This window comes from Lutzomyia longipalpis, chromosome 3 (assembly GCF_024334085.1).
Source record: "Lutzomyia longipalpis isolate SR_M1_2022 chromosome 3, ASM2433408v1".
Lineage (NCBI taxonomy): Eukaryota > Metazoa > Arthropoda > Insecta > Diptera > Psychodidae > Lutzomyia > Lutzomyia longipalpis.
Window position 1 is genome coordinate 19,719,989 of NC_074709.1, and position 16,586 is coordinate 19,736,574.

General features: G+C 35.8%; 1 protein-coding gene across 1 annotated transcript in view; it reads right to left on the minus strand.

Moving 5' to 3' along the window:
* Positions 1-996: 996 nt before the first annotated feature.
* The window catches only part of LOC129792514 (uncharacterized), a 48,572-nt gene continuing 32,982 nt past the window's right edge, over positions 997-16,586 (minus strand). The window contains exons 7-11 of the mRNA XM_055831614.1: positions 8,938-9,290; positions 7,608-7,754; positions 7,284-7,540; positions 3,213-3,398; positions 997-1,419 (exon numbers count right to left, since the gene is read on the minus strand). Coding sequence (XP_055687589.1) covers positions 1,348-1,419; positions 3,213-3,398; positions 7,284-7,540; positions 7,608-7,754; positions 8,938-9,290 — 1,015 coding nt within the window. The 3' untranslated portion in view covers positions 997-1,347. The remainder of the gene's footprint in view (positions 1,420-3,212; positions 3,399-7,283; positions 7,541-7,607; positions 7,755-8,937; positions 9,291-16,586) is intronic.

Genomic DNA, 16,586 nt, shown 5'->3' on the forward strand with positions numbered 1-16,586 from the left:
TGTGAATTTCGACACATTTAATTAGAGATAAAAACACATTTCTGTAAATATGGATGACATTTATTTGCAAAGTTGATAAATAATTTCGTTTATGGAACAATACAATATTTTTTATACATAATAATTTGCATTAACGCAATTCGTGAGATTTGACAAGTTCAGTAGATTTATTTTATTTTAAATATAATCTGTTGCTTTTCAATTGTATACATTTAGAGCATATTTGCGTTTATAATATTTATCTAAAATAATACCTATTTGATGTGTTTTAAATTCAATCTCTTCAGCTTCCTTTTTCTTCACTTTTTTTAAATTTAAATTGATGTACTTGTCAAGTAAAAATCACTAATGCATTTTTTTGTATTTCCAATTTGCGACAATTTTAATTTATTATAAAATTTCCTTAAATTAGCATCGATAGTTCATCCACTGTTTTCCATTTTATTTTCAGAATATTTCTCCACTTTACTTTTTTTTTACATAACTGCACTTTAATTACGTTTTATTTCACAAATTTTCCGTACACAAATTTTCTTTTCCTTCAAATATTTAGTGTGAGTTTGATTAAAATAAATCTGCTTTGTCGTACAATTCATGAAAATGACTTTCCTACACAGACAAGCATTCTTGTCGTCACAGGAGACGTACGCTGAGACGATTTTTAGCTTTTGGGATTATAATTTAAAATTTATCCAACGAATTCTCTGCAGAATTCTCTAAGCTGGTATTAAGTCTCGGTAAATTTACACAGAGAGAGAGAGCTGAATAATCTCTCGGGAAAGTACTAAATCAATAGAGATTTTTTTCATTGGTCTTAGCTCTACCTTCTCTCACTCCTCCCCCACCCTTACAATTTGCATTAAAATTCAATTTTAATACGAATAACTCCCAGTTTTTTCCTCATTCTTCCCTCCTCATTGTTTTTTCGTGCCTAATAAAGAGGAGAAGAAAAAAATCATGGAGGAGTATTTCTTTACTCAAAAGTATGTAAATATGTTTTTTTTTTCTTATACTATTTCTTTAATGATTTTTGGTTGTATATCAGATTTTCTTTTGCTAAAAACTTTTCACTTCCCCGAATAAATATATTCTCATCTATAGCAATAGTTGCAATGATATGTACATGGTTAGATCCACATTTTCGCTTGAAGAACTTTTTTTTTCATTAAATTTCTTCTCCTTGTGATGAAAAGTATATAATTTAGAATATTTATGATTTATATTTCTTTCTATATATCATTATGAATTTATTTATAAAAGGGTATTTTTAGCTCACAGAAGACGTTGAAATGTTAGGGCAAAATTAGTTGCCTTGCACTTTAATCCCCTCCTTTGTTGTCCTCCTCTTTAGACCATAGACGGGGTGATAAGTTCAAGACCGGTGGGATTATTTGTGTGTGATGGTTTTGTTGATGATTCCTATTATAAAATTTTGCAAAAAAAAATCATAAATTAAATAAAAATTGAAAAATAAAGTTTTATGTATTTTTTTTCTTTATTAGAATTTTTCTTTATAAGGAAAACTCACATAGAAATGTATGAAATTGCGTAAGTAATAAAGACAGAGTAAGCGTGAATGAAGACAGCAAATTTTCTATCCAAAGAACATAATTTTTAGGTCAAAATTTGAAGAACTTCAACATAATTTTATAAAGAATTAAAAAAAAGTTAAAATTTATTTCCAAAAAAGACAGAATTTTCTTGAAAAATTGAACAAAGGATATAGGTAAGAAAAATATAAACTCTATTCTCTCTCCATTTTTTTTTAATTTTTGAGAAAATAGTGCTATTTTGCAATTTTTCAAGCATTTCTTATAAAATCGAAACGTCGATGGAAAGTTATTCTAGGGTCGCTTAAACAATTCTTAGATTTTTTCCTAACTGAGATAATAATTGATTTAATCAAAATGTTCCAAAAGGTTTAAGGAATCCTGTTAGACCACAATATATAGGCCTAAATAAAATGAAAATTAAAAAAAAAATGTACTGGTAAGCTGACCAAGCTTACGAGAGCTGTGTTTCTTTCAGTGTACCAATTTTGTGAGAGCAAACTAGAACGCAAATTAATTTAAATACGCGCAAAGTCGGGAGAAGTTAAAAAGTCATCCACCAAGAAATCTTTAAAACGCCATATCTCGGGAACGGCTCCATAGATTTTCGAGTTTGAGCTATCGTTGGAAAGGTCTTAACCTCAACTATAATATATTAAAATATGAAGTAAATCGATAATGGCATTTTCAAAATATTCGAGTTCAAAATTTTCGAAAATTTTGATTTTGACTTTAGCGCCTCTCGCGGTCATTTCTCGAACTTGCAATGTTCTAGACATTTGTAGAGCTTCACGAAACCTTTCATTTGCACTTGAGTTGATTAAAATCGGACTTGTAGAAACCGAGATATGACATGCCAACTTTGGAAGGCTATATCTCGAGAACGGATCCATAGATTTTCTTCATTTTTGGCATAGAGCTAGATAATATTGTCAGCTATAACATATCAAAAAATGAAGCAAATCGATAATGGCGTTTTCGAGATATTCATCGAAAACTAATCGAAAATTTTGTTTTTGATTTTTGGCCCCCTAGCGGTCACTTTTGAAACTTCGGATGTTCTAGAGAGTTGTAGGGTTTGTTGAGATCTTTCATTTGACTCCGGGTTGATCAAAATCGGTCAAGCCGTTTTCGAGTTATGGTCGATTTTCGATGAAAAATTGTGGCGGCCATATTGACTAAACGGCTTGACCGATTTTCGAAAATGAGGTATCGTTGGAAAGCTCTTGATGTCCCCTACAACATATAAAAATTTCAGATTTTTACCTATTACAGGGGCTGAGATATAGCGAAAACAAAATTTTGAGGTTATCCAAAATGGCGGACGCGGGGGTGGGGGGTAAAATTTGACATCATAATCGGATGTCTTCCAGTCGATATTTAAACTTTGCCGTTTACCGCAAGTCTCTATCTATTACCGTTCTCTTGCAATTTAGCTCTGAACTCCGGACGGACGGCCGGACGGACGGCCGGCCGGAAAAAAAATTTTTTTGGCGCATACGTTTTTTGGAATGTGGGGACCCTAATTCGTGCTCATCCCAAGTTTGAGCCCGATCTGACGACTTTCGATTTTGCTCGGTACACAAAAGCTGTGTCTGAAAGAAACACAGCTAAAACTGATTCTATAAATTAAAATATAAGAACATAGGTTGGTATACTTACAATACTAAGAGCACCAACAATGTGGGAGTCATGGGGCGAAGTAGATCCCTCACGGGAGTCCTTCTGGGGCAATGTGGAGCCATTCACCTTCACGGCCGTCTCCTCGGGCGATGGGGGTGACGATGATGTGGCAGTCTCCTCGAATAAATTAACATCCGTCGATGATGGATTTGCCGGATCGGAGTCCTGAATGAAAGGGGTTTTAGGGGATTGTGAAAAAGCATTTTGCGTCTGCCATAATTAAACCCATTTAATTTTTTTTCGCCAACCGCCCCAACCCTTAGACTTTTGTAGCCTCCACACAGTAGTAAAATGTAGTCGGACGGAAACATTTTTGGCGTAGAAGGTTGGCGGGGAAGATGTGGAGATGGGAGGTGAAAAATCATCAATCATCATTAAAATTTTGGGCAATGGCGACGGAGGGCATTGGAGGTGAAATTCAATTTTAATTTTAATACATGCGGCGTCCGATAGACATCGATAGGATCAATAAATTGAATTCAACACTTTCACGACAACCCACTTAGGCTAATGAACAAACCTTGGAACACACACACATACTCCCCAACCCCCAGAAATGGCCACAAAACCATAACTTCTTCGCAAAGTAACCAATTTCCGCTTCAGTAACTAATCTCGCAAAATTTTCACTTGCAACACTTTCGGGGTTAGAAATTAACGTTTTAGCTTTTAATTAATATGCGGCTTCTGGAGAGCAAAGGGAGGAAAGTTTAGAAAATGAAGAAACTTTCAATTTTCAAAATGTTTCTTTATTTAGAGTGTTTTTCTGGGAGGGGAAATTGATTATGAAGGGATGCTAAAGAGCTTTGATAAATTGCAAAGGAAATTTTGAGGAAAGAGAATGTTAATTAATTTATTAAATAATTTAATTTATGATAGTGTGGGGCTATCGAGATGTACCAACGTGAGGGCATTTTTATGGATGGGAGTGTATGAATCTAACTCAATTAAATGTTTTAATTGGATTCGAATTATTTATCAGTTGAAAATGAAAATCTTCACCCAGAAAAATTCATATTTTCCTAGAGCTTTTAGTTCCATTTGGAGCATTATTCAGTGGCCACAGAGTTTTTCCCGGTTTAACGATTTTTTTCTTCTTTGTTATGAGAAATATTTTCGAAGTTAGGACTCCCTTAAAGGTTTCTCCTCAAAGTTCTAAGTCGTGTTTGAATTATTTGGATGCATAACATTGATTTTTGCGGAAAGCTTCGAGCGAAGTCGAAAGCTCTGGGAAAATATAAATTTTTCTGGGTGAAGATTTTCATTTCCCACCGACGAATATTCTTGAAGTAAAATTTTCAAATAAACCCTATGGTGTAATTTTTGCCAGTTCTATGAGTTCTTTACACGAATTAATAACCTTTAAAATACGTTATTATACGTTTAATTTAAATAAATAATTCTTTGAATATAAAAGCTATGAATTAAATTACAAATTGAATAAAATTTTCATCATACTTTCCGCCAAAGTTGCCTTTATTTTATGATTAAAAACAATTCACAAGTAATTAAAGTCACTCATAAATTGATTCCCCATTTATCTCTTTGGCAAAAATTTTCATCCCCCCAACCTCTGCAGCTACCCTCGGGGGTGCAGAAGAGCAAAAAGAGGCGGCGTACATAAGAGAGGTTGTATGGCAAACAAGTTATCGTCACGAAGATTTATTTTATTAATACACCCTGTGTATTATAAACAGAGGAAGTGCCATTAAATAGGACTTTTTGGAGGCAAAAAAGAAGTGAAGAGTCATGGGGGTGATCGTATTGAATTTGGCACACCTTATATTTCTGGGTGGGAAATGAAGATTAATAGATAAGCAAAGTTGACTGGAGGGAATATTGAAAGGGGTGTCTTTGATTAATTCCAATGATTTCCTCTCTTTCTCATCCACATACACACTTGCCCCAGAAAGCCCCACGGGGATGAAAATGCCAAAAGCACTTAATTTGGATATTTCATATTTCTCTGGAATTCTCTCTCAGTTCTCACCCTTCCGTATGATTTCAGGTCAAATTGAAAATCACAAAATCCCCATGATTCATACAGTTTACTCAAAAGCAGACTTCTGTATTGATTTCATCCCCCTCTGTGTCAGACATTTGAGGATTAAATTAATTTGCACTTCTCTGTTTGGACACCCTGTTTCAATGTATTCACATTTTCCTCGTTATCAATGTAATCAAGGAAAGCATATCGTGAATAATTTGCAAATGAGGATTTTTCTTTCTTTCTCTCTCTGCATTACAGAAGAAAATGTGTTTGTAACACTGGGGTTGAGGGATGAATTTTCAAAGTAGTCTTTTAGTCTCTTTAGTTTTTATTTTTTTTGTAATTTCAACCCCCTCGAGGGGAGATGCACACAAAATGTCCGTGTGAACGACGAGTAAAAGGAGAGAAAATAATCTTATCTGAGGTGATGAATCTCTCTTTTGCTGCTGAATTTGGAGCTTTCATCTCTTCCTACTTTCACGTCGTATTCCTTCACATTTTCCTCCTCAGCCCCCTCATCTCCCTCCTCCCACCACAAAGAGGAGGAAAAGTGTGCGGTAAAAGGGAGTCAGATACATTCGCCATAATATTCCGGAAATGGATGAATGTTTCACCACTCTTTTGGTTGGCATTTTCCTATTTATCCTGACATTTGATAGACAAAGTCTGACATCTATTGCACTCCCAGCACCCCCTCATATGTCTCATCCACTTTTAACCCCACAACATCGTCCCAAATCGTGGAATGGCTCACCCCCATCGCCCCCTAAAAAGCCAGATCATGGATGATGTATCCCAAAGAGTTCCCGAGATATGGAGCAATGGTATAAAATACATTTTAGCCAACTGAGGAGAACATTGACATAAATTTGTTGAAAGGCATCATTTCTCGATCCCTCTGTCATGTTCTGAACCAACCCCTCACGCGTTTTTCGAACCAGAGGGGAGGTGGTGGAGGAACATCCCATCCATGCATTCACACTAGTAAGTGAATGAAAGTTCAAAGGGTGAAAAAGCTTTCGAAATATTGCAAGAGAGCTTTTCCCTTGACGCCTAGCTATTTAAAATTTCACCATCATACATGCAACAGGGGGATGATTTTTTTTGTCCAACTATGGAGTACGTACGTACACATTTCTCACCACCATCACCCCTGTAAATGCAATACCTCTTAATTAAAAAAAATCCCCTACGTATAATTTGCTTTTTCCCAGCATTTCATGCGCTTTAGTGGCTTTTGCTCTGTCATTCCCCACCCCCCAGGAACTTCTGCATTGCAAGTTTTATTAATCCTATCTCTGTCTTTTCTGCTTTGTTTCTTTTTCTTTAGATGATTCCAGCTCTTTAGATGCTTTCCACAATCTAAATTTAATTTGATAATATTATTTTTGATGCGAAATTGCAGATTTTTAATCAGAAATACCTTTAATGATTGAAAATCTTAGAAAGTAATATTTTAGGAGGTTTAATGATTAAACAGAGGCGTAGCAAAGGAGAATGTTTGGGTGTTTAAATACCTTAAGAACTCACTTAATTTATGATTTTTTCTTTAAAGAAAAAACTAAATTATTTCTAGGTTAAAAATTAGTTGAAAAAAATTAAAAAAGATTTTTAAAAAGTTATAAAAACATTAAAAAAAATAGAAAAGATTCGTTAAACGGTTAAATAAATTTTAAAAAAAAGTGAAAAAAAGAAACGTTAATTGCTAAAGAAAGAAACGTAAAAAATTCGAGTCCGCATGAAACATAGAAACATGCAATCCTTGTATCGCGATATTTGTGGATGCTCTCAAAGAACATTTCGGAGTCAAAACTTATTCTTTGGCCTCTTCTATTCCATCTTATCGTATTACCAACTTGGAAAAGTAATTTAGTTCATTAATATTCTAGAAAATAAAATGTTTCACGTTTTGGTCGGTTTGAAATGTTTCAAATTGTATAAAACACCCGTTAAAAAATAAAGAGAAAACCCATAGTGAATAGTCTCCTTTGTATAGAGCTTTTCACGTTTTCACCTATGTTTTTTTTCCAAACTTAATAAAAATACTAAAATAAACTTACATCCTTGTTTGAGGCACCACCTTGACTTGCCGTCTCTTCGGGCATTTCAGTTGAATCCTTCGTTGAAGATGAATCATCCTTTGTTGCCGCAGCATCGGAGGATTCAATAGCGGAAGCTGTAGATGACCCTGGATCGTGCCCCAGTTCGTAGATATTAATCATATGGGCCGTTTGGGCGTGGACCATCAAGTCCCAAGGATTAGAGAAGGGATCCTTGCAGACAACACAGAGTAGTCTAGCTGCAGGCAATGGGTTCTCTGCGCGTAGAAGTAAATATTAAACCATGATGCGCTAATAAAGGATCAACAAGGGCCTTATACTTACGGTAGTTACTGAAATTCCTATCTGCTGATATCTGGTGACATTTGCATGTGAATCTGAGCTTACAGTAGGTCCTCTTGTGGTCCAACAAATCACTGAGATTGCTGAAACTCTCCCGGCAGTTGCCGCAAATGAGTGTGTCGGGATTGCCTTTGAGGACAAAACACTTAATTACTCACATGGTATAAAGTCACCCCCCTCCATCAACTACCCCATCTTGTTTGTGCAAATTCACTGCCGAAAAACTTCCCTCAACAATCCAATTCACACGTTGTTTTCAAACCCTGTGTAACAACCACCACCCGCCACATCCCATATATGCCAAGAACTTTGGGATGTGGGGGGAGTCATTAAATTATGTGTTGTGTAACATGGAAGTCAAGTTTAAGGGTTGAAATGAGATTATTCAATAATAAATACATCTTGTACAACCATAATGTAAATTAAATATGAGTGGAATAATATGAGATACTGGTTGAGATTGTATGATTAGCAAAATGCGGGAAAACATACCCCCCACGACACGGTGCGGGGATTTCGCATGAAAATTCAACGTCGTGAATGACGATACAATGTTGTAACATACTGGGTTGGAAAGACGCATGTACGTAGGGTGGGGCGGGTACCCCATGGGGGAATACCATTAAGTGAACTCTTTAGCAAGCTCTCAATCCAATCCGGAAATTGTGTGAAAATTCTCTCAATTTAGAAACTTCCTAAAACTAAGAGTACATTGTCTAGATTGCCAATGTGGGGGTTATTCTGGAATATACATAGTTAAACTCAAGAACAGCAATGTAATGGGAGTTTTGTTTGCTTCTTTGCTCATTTAGACAAACGTTTTTCAAAAAAAATAAATAAAATAATAAAGTTCAATTGGAATTGCATTAAAATTGTAACAATGTGAAAGAGTTTATTCATTTTAACATCTATCACGATACATTTCTCATGGAGCATACGCTTCAGTTTGTGAGCACTTTTATTTTTCTGTCTATGAATTGAAATATAAAATCAATAGATCAATGATGCATTTGCTTAATGCATAAAAAGCAAAACAAGATATACCAAAGGGCACAGCTTATGCTTCTACTTGACTTAGGATAGTTTTGAACAAATACATTTAAAAAAATAGTCAATAAATGTTTCTTTTTAAACATCCTTAAAAACATTTAAATTAAATTCAAAGTCCCCATTAAAATTCACCCTTATTGTGCTTCACAAAATCTTAATCTACTGCCAGACAGTGAAGATGGACATTTATCCACAATGGATGGATTTGAGCGTGTTGTTTTTGGGGGTGTGGGAAAGTTTAGTCGGGCTATTCGATACTCACTGTAGATTTTGAATGTTTCGAACAATTGCTGACCGTTGACGAGATGCTGAGAAGTATGCATTTGGGGATCTCCACCCCCGGTGCCATTAACGATGCCGTCACTCGAACCATTGTGCCCATTTGCATTACTATGGCTCCCATTGGGGAGTGGGCTTGTCGGCAGAATCATCTGCTGTTGCTGGTTCTGTGTCGTCGGCTGAATACTCAATACATTCACTTTCCCATTTATTTGTTGGACACTGACAGTCAGGCGATTCTGCTGTAGTTGCTGCTGCTGCTGCTGTGGTCCCATTAATCGTTGACGCTTGATCGGACGTGGGGCATTTGTGGGCAGGAGTGTCGATGCACAGTAGCTGCAAAAGATGAAGAAATGTGCGGTGGATGGTGAAACTGCTATATTAGTCTGACGAGCTATCAAGTAGTGGAGGGCAAAGAACTCTCGCAAAACCCACCCGCGTCTGTCTCACAGAAAAGTCATAAAATTGCGGTGAGACACCCTGTGACGGTGGGAAAAATCGCCAAACGCAGGATAAAATTCTCCTAATGACATCATCTGTTTGTGACGTCAAAATGACGTGGTGTGAGACGCGGGTGGAAGGAGCGACCACACCACCGTCTAATGAGGGAAAATAACACGACGATTCAACAGCATGGATCACCCAATTGTCACACTGTGTCGACATTGCGGGTCATTTTTTAGACGCTACAAGCAGAAAATATCCCCACCATAGTTGGAGTATCTTCCGGAAGGAAAATGAGGCAACTTCTTTGCCATATCTCTTCATGTCTGATGCGGACACTTTACGAATGGGTCGGTGTAATGAGGCATCATCCCTTTAATCAGGACAATTTTCTCTCTTTTGCGACACGGTGTCTTTTTTTTTCTGGCCACAGCGATGGGAATTTAACAATTGTTTGATTAATTTTTGATAAAAAAACACAATGATGACGTCATTCTTTGCATTTTTGCAAAAACAAACTGGAGTTTTCTCATCAACTTCTAGTGGAAAATTGTAAGTCTGCTTAGATATAATTTTTTATTCGTCCTTTAATTCACTAAAAAATAATTTTAGTGAGTTTAAAAAGACATTTTAGTCCACATAATATTGATCGAGGGGCGATGTGTTTCTTTTTTTTATTGAAAATTTCAATTAATTATCATTAAAAACTTTTACTATTATGCCAAAAAGTCAATAAAATGTCTTATTAAAAACCCATTATCTGCATAATAATGTGTAAATGCATTATTTTGAACTTGACTATACGCATTGATGATCATCAACTTCCACCTCCCTCCCTCAACGAGTTGCTATATACATAAAATTTAGATGGTAAAAGGGATCAAAACCGGAGGGTAGGTGGGTTGTATCGTGTGTATCGAAAGGAAATTAACTAAAATTCATCAGCAAAATGGATAAAGTTTTAATTTAATGTTGTAGGAGGCCTCTCCGTGCCACGAGAGAGAGACTATATATAAAATATAGCCTCGAATGAATTTTCAAGCCTCCTCCTCCCCCCGTCCAATCGCTTTTTGCTACATCGGGGAGCTTCTGTTTCTGTAATTAGCCGCATAACATATTTTACCGTAGGTTGTATAATGGAAAATTTATTTCCGTTTATTTACATAATGATATTGTTTGACTAACTTGGCATTTTGTACACCCCGGTAGTGCTTCGAGGCACATGGAGAGAGAGAGAGTGTGAGAGAGGCCAAATGATTATGGCAAGTTAGACTCATAAATATTAAATAGGGGTCTCACAACTTTCACCACCACCTTCTTTTCTTCATCCAACAAAACGCCCTGATCACTGGGCGGGGGAGGGAAGCCGTTCAACCCCCTTTCTCATCCATGCTGGTGGTTAATGGGGTGGCGTGACGGCCACCACAGGAGCCACTTGAGGCGGAAGTTTCCCGATGATCTCAAAGCGGGGTGCAAAAAATGTAAACGGAAGTCAATTTTTGTTTAAAGAAAAACTTTCCAGCCACACTTTTTTCCCCCTTCTTCTGCACCCAAAGCCCAAGAATCTCTCGTGCTTTTATCTCACACAGGGTGCCAATGCTTTGGTTGTTTATCTTCCCACCCAACAGTGGTCTTCTGCCCTTCGTCGTGCAAAGAGAGGGCGGGAAAGTTGGACAAAATAAAATTGACACGGTCGCTTAAGGCTCATTCCATGCATATTAAAATATTTCGTGACAAATTTGAATTTCATCAGGCCTCAAACACTTTTTTCTCCCCTCTCAATGTCTCCTCCAACGTAAATTGGATGACAAAGTGATTTTCAGAGCTGGCTATATTTTTTTTCAACTACCTCCTTTATAGTTCTTATACCTTCAACCCCCCCAACGAGGACTCTTTCTTCAACTTCTTCCCTCGTTCAATTAAAATTCACTAAATGGTCTACATGGGGAGGAAATGAATTTTCCATACAAAGAAAAAAAAACTTTAGCTTGGAAGTAAGTTAAAAGAGTTAATTTGAATAAATAATTATTATATTTCTTTTTCTCGTCACACTGTTTACATTCCTTTTTTCCGAGTTACAATGACTTACAAGGAAATAATGAGGACTGTGGATATTTTACTCTGAAAGTCCAGCTATATGAAAGTGTTAAAATAAAGGGAATTTTTATTTTTGAATATTTTATGCTTTTATTATTTTTTTCAATAATATGGAAAGGTTATTTAAAAGACTTTAATTAAAAAAAGAGTTTTCAGAATTTTAAACAATTTATCAGGGATCATTAACGTTTTTAATCATAAAGCTCTTAGAGCTTTGATAAAGCTTTCTTTTGTTGCGTTCTGAGTTAGTGGCCACCACAATTGGGCTGTAGGAAACTCCCTCAGTAACGTCTGACTCTCAGTCCCACGACTAAAATGCTCTAGCTCATGGTTGAGCTAGAATTAACGACTAAACTCCATAACCTGTCTAGATTATCCGCTCCGTGACTATCTTTTCTTTCCTTTTTCCTCAACGCCTATTTTTCTCTCTTCACTTTCTTTTTCATTCTTCTATTCTATCGTCTATTGAAGGGTCTATAACCTGAAAGTAGTTGGCAGTAGCCAGGAAATGACAGCCAGTAAGTTATCTTTACTCCACAATAAGCTTACTTTAGCTGCAGTGGATTGGAAGTGATCTTATTCGCGGCCACCCCAAACAAATCTGAAGTTATCTTTAATTTAGGGCTATCACTCTATGAGCAGATTAACATTCATTGGATAATGAGTCAAGGGGCTACATTTTCTTTTCTTTTTAATAATTTTTATGTACAATTCCACATGCAAGCTTTGCCTTTAACCCTTTGAACAAATTCAATACAATTTTACAATCAGTGTAAAATCCCTTTCAAGAAAGGTCAGATTTAGACAATTCTCCCCTATTGCAAGAAAAATAATCTCCTCAAACAAATTCTTTTTTCCCTCTGAGATGAATTTTCAATCTGATATACTTCCATGCGGGGAACTGTATACATATTTTCCTCATCTAACCCACCGCATGCGAAATCCATCATCACTTGGGGAGCATTAAAATTTGATTAAATCTAATTTAGCACACAGAAATGGAATTAACCTGTCCGTTTACTTAGGACTATCCACCCTGTGTCTCTGGCGGAAATTGTTTGGTGCCATTGAGTAAATTCCGTTGTGATGTGGGGGAGGGGGGTGAGGGTGTAAAAGTATATTCTACCCATCGCAACATACATAATGACTCTGTACATAAAAGTACAATACAGTAGATGAATCATGATCACGTTCGCGTGTTCTGCACATAGTTTAATACACCGCTTTAATAGTTTCACGATTTGTTTACACGGGGGAGTGCGGTATATATGCACGCCCGTCGGAGTCCAACCCCCCTCCCTCCCTACTACCAGTCAGTCTGATCCAACTTCGTGTAACCCAGGCACAAAATGCTAAATCCATGTGGTGTACATCGCAAAGTACACTGGATAGGGTGGGTAGGGTGCTTGTGTTGGGAGTTGCTCGAGAAAAAGGCAAGTTTGGATGAAGACTCCAGTCTTTTTTTCTTCTTCTTCCAACCACCCACTAGCCCTCTTCGCCTACACACCACCACCCTCACCCTATGTTGAAGATAGTTTTCAAGTCTCAAGCACACCAAATGGGTTTTGTAATAATAAATTTGTTTGCATATTAAAAAATAGAAAATGTAAGGATTATACAAAATTCACTCCAATCCATTAGGTTGTATTCTACTATGTGTGTGTGTGTGTGGGTGTACAAGAAAATATGTAACGTACACAATATTGTCCATGGGTGGGTGGAGGGCGCGCGCGGGGGTGGCAAAAAGGGAGTGCAGGGTAATCCATGGGAAAGTAGAGAAAGAGAATTTTATTGTAACAAACACGATGGGAAACACGAAATTGTATAAATGTTCTCTTCATAGCATTTAATTGGAAAAGTTTTTACTTTTTAACTAAAAGACTGAGAAAGATTATCGTTCAACTTTATACTTTTCTGTTTGGTCGATTTTCATTTCATTACAGCAGAATTTAACTCCAATATTCTTGCGAGGGACACAATAAGGAACAAAAAAAGAGCCATTTTGTTTATTGTTTGGCTTGTGCTCGAAATAGTTTAGTACAACTATATTTTAAATGGAGCTACAATATTTTGCTTATGGTAGTTTGGAATTATTTAATCGCGATGTCATTTCATGATGACCCAGACTTTATTGAAATACATACATATAAAAGAAAGCACTATACTAATTATTTGTGTTTCGTTTATAAGAATGAATGGAGTGCAAGTGTGAATGTGACTGAATGTACTAAATGTTATATGTTATATGTTTTGGATTCGGCAGTCCATATAAGCTGTATAGCTTAAGACTGGGTTATGGGGGGGAAGGTAAGGGGGGTTACAACAACAAAAAAAACTAATTATTTGTTGTTTTAGTCGTTTTATTGGTTTTTTTTCGCTATTACGGAAAAACTTTGGTTAAATTCACTAAAGTTGTGAAGTGGTCAAACATTTTAAATGAATATATCAGATAATGTAGTCGATTTTTGGACAAAAATTACACAAATATTCAATGAAAGAATAAAAAACCGATTCAAATAGTCAATAACGCCGAATTTATTCGGTCAAAGGTATGAAACACCTCTGAAACAGTCGAATTATCAGAAATGATTCGATTATTATAACAGAATCAAATAGTCAAAATCGCACAAGTTTTTCAGTTAAAAGAATATATTGCAGACTGAAATACTTAAATAACACTTCTAATATTTGAATTAGTTAAAAAGACCGAAGTACATTAGTGGAAGTAGATAAAATAATTCAATTAAATTACATTTTTGCCAAAGTTATTCCACTTATAGAATTGTTTAAAATACTGTCTCTTTAAAAAAAACTGTCAAATATATTCCCACAAATTAATTGGTTAAATAGACTAATTAAATTGGTTAAATAGACCAAAGTTTGACTGAAAAGCTTTGGTGGAAGATATTTGACAGAATATTTGGCGTTTTAACTAAGGTTCTTTTAACAGTGTTAATGCTTTAAATAATCCTAAAATAAACTGTTTTGTTTTTTTTTAACGAACAAAAACTAATTTTATTTGTTGATACTCTCCTATTAGTAAAATGGCCCTTACGTTCTAGTATTACGAAAGCCCACCATTACTACTTTTCGCAAGAAGTTTCAACAATATCATCGAAGGCAGGTTTTCCAGCCAAATTTTATTTATTTTCTTTAAAAAAATGTAAATATATAAAATCTTTACAGAAATGATTCAATTTAGACCATCCTCCCCTATCAATAGCACCAAACAGAGATGTGGGGGTGAACATAAAGAATATACTCATTGATTGAAAAACCCTTTGCAATGTAAAAATCTACTGTCGGGTGTAGGAAAAATGAAAATTCTCAAGGTGCATATAAAAATGTAAAAACTATTGCACCACTGCCAATTGAATACTCCGCCAAAGATGGAATCTTATTCTCTATTCCTTCGCTTTTGTGCAAAACTTCTATTTATGCTTCCCTATGTACAGTTTTCTATCTCAAGAAAACCTTCAGTGGAACCATTCAAGTTTTCCGCAGTGAAAATGTTATTTTTATCCCAAAACTTTTCATATACTCTTTGATTTTTAAGTATTATCGATGCGAATGCAGTCAAAATGGAGATGGGATTTTTTTTGCATGTGTATGTGAAAAGTAGCTTAAAGATTTTTCAATATGAAATGAATACCTTTATGGCTGAGGAACAAAACATAAAGTTGTTGTGTTTCTTTAAATCAATACCTATTCTATAAGAAGATTAATTCAATAGAAGAATTTGATGGAATTATTTACAGAGAAATTCTTGAATTTTTTCAATGAAGAAGAAGAAAGGATTTAAAAAATATATTTGTGTGGAATTTTTGTTATTTCTTTCACTTAAATGACAGGTTTGGAACACTCTCTGAATGAAAATTAACTTTTAAATCCTTTTAGGCAGGAGCTAAAAGAATTAACACGTTTCTTATTATAAATTTTCTTTTGAACACAGACTTACCGTTGATTTTATTAACTATCAAAAGAATTGCATTTTATCTCCTATACGTTACTTGAAAAGGAATAAAATTGTATAAATATACTTTTGCACTCGAGACGAGCGTCATTTCTATTTAGAGATTCATTTCCATTAGGAGGAAAATTTCCGCTGAAGTGAATTAACCGCAAGAGATCTCGAGGAATCTCAAGTACTTCTCTCCCACCTTTTGCGGAAGGAAATCAAGCATTCAAGCCAGGTACTTTTGGTTGAGGCTTGTGGGGTGCATCTTATGTAAATAATCCCGTGCGATGGTTTGATGATGATGCTGGGCGTGCGGGGGAGGTGCTATTTGGATGTTTTATCATTAGTCTGCAGCCCCTACGTGGAAAATATTTACATAACCACTTGCGATGGTTGTGTCGTGTGTTAATGGTCCCTTGAGAGGATTTTTCCCTTCGTATTCATCCACTCGTCCCCGCCTCGTATCCCCCTTCCTCTGGTATTTGCACACCGTGATGGCCATTAGCACCTCCGTTAAATACCGCTAATAAATGAAATGAGCAGACAGAGGACATTTTATATGCTAACAAGTGAAATATAATCTACACAGCTACTACTACTGGGGTGTGGAGGGGGTTGGGAGGGTGCCCGAGGGGTGTGGAAGTTGTGAGCTGTAAATGTGACTAAAATCATGGGGAAGCTGATTTGGTAGCTGATCCCCGCGCAGATGGTTAACTTTTTTAGGCCTCATGCTTGACAAATGGTGCAAAGCCAAAAATTGGGGTCCTGCTGTGAGGGTGGTGGGTGGTAGTGAAGTATAAGTTAGGGACGACCTCCCGAGGATGAGTACGATGATAACAAGGGTGACATGAATATTCATAGCAGATTTCACTCCACTCATTTAATTTTTATGCATCACGCAAAAATTAATGAATTTTCTCTTCTGTTTACACCTAATTCCTTCACATAGCATAGAGTGATCTGGTTCAGTTGTTTGATTGTAACTTACTTTCATTAAAAATTAGATTTTTAATTCTGATTTGACAAGAATGAATGTAAATGTTCCATTTATTTAGAATGGTAAATAATTTTAAGAACATTTTCTTTCTACTTTAAATAAAGATTTAACAATTAAGAATCCAAAACAAAAAAAA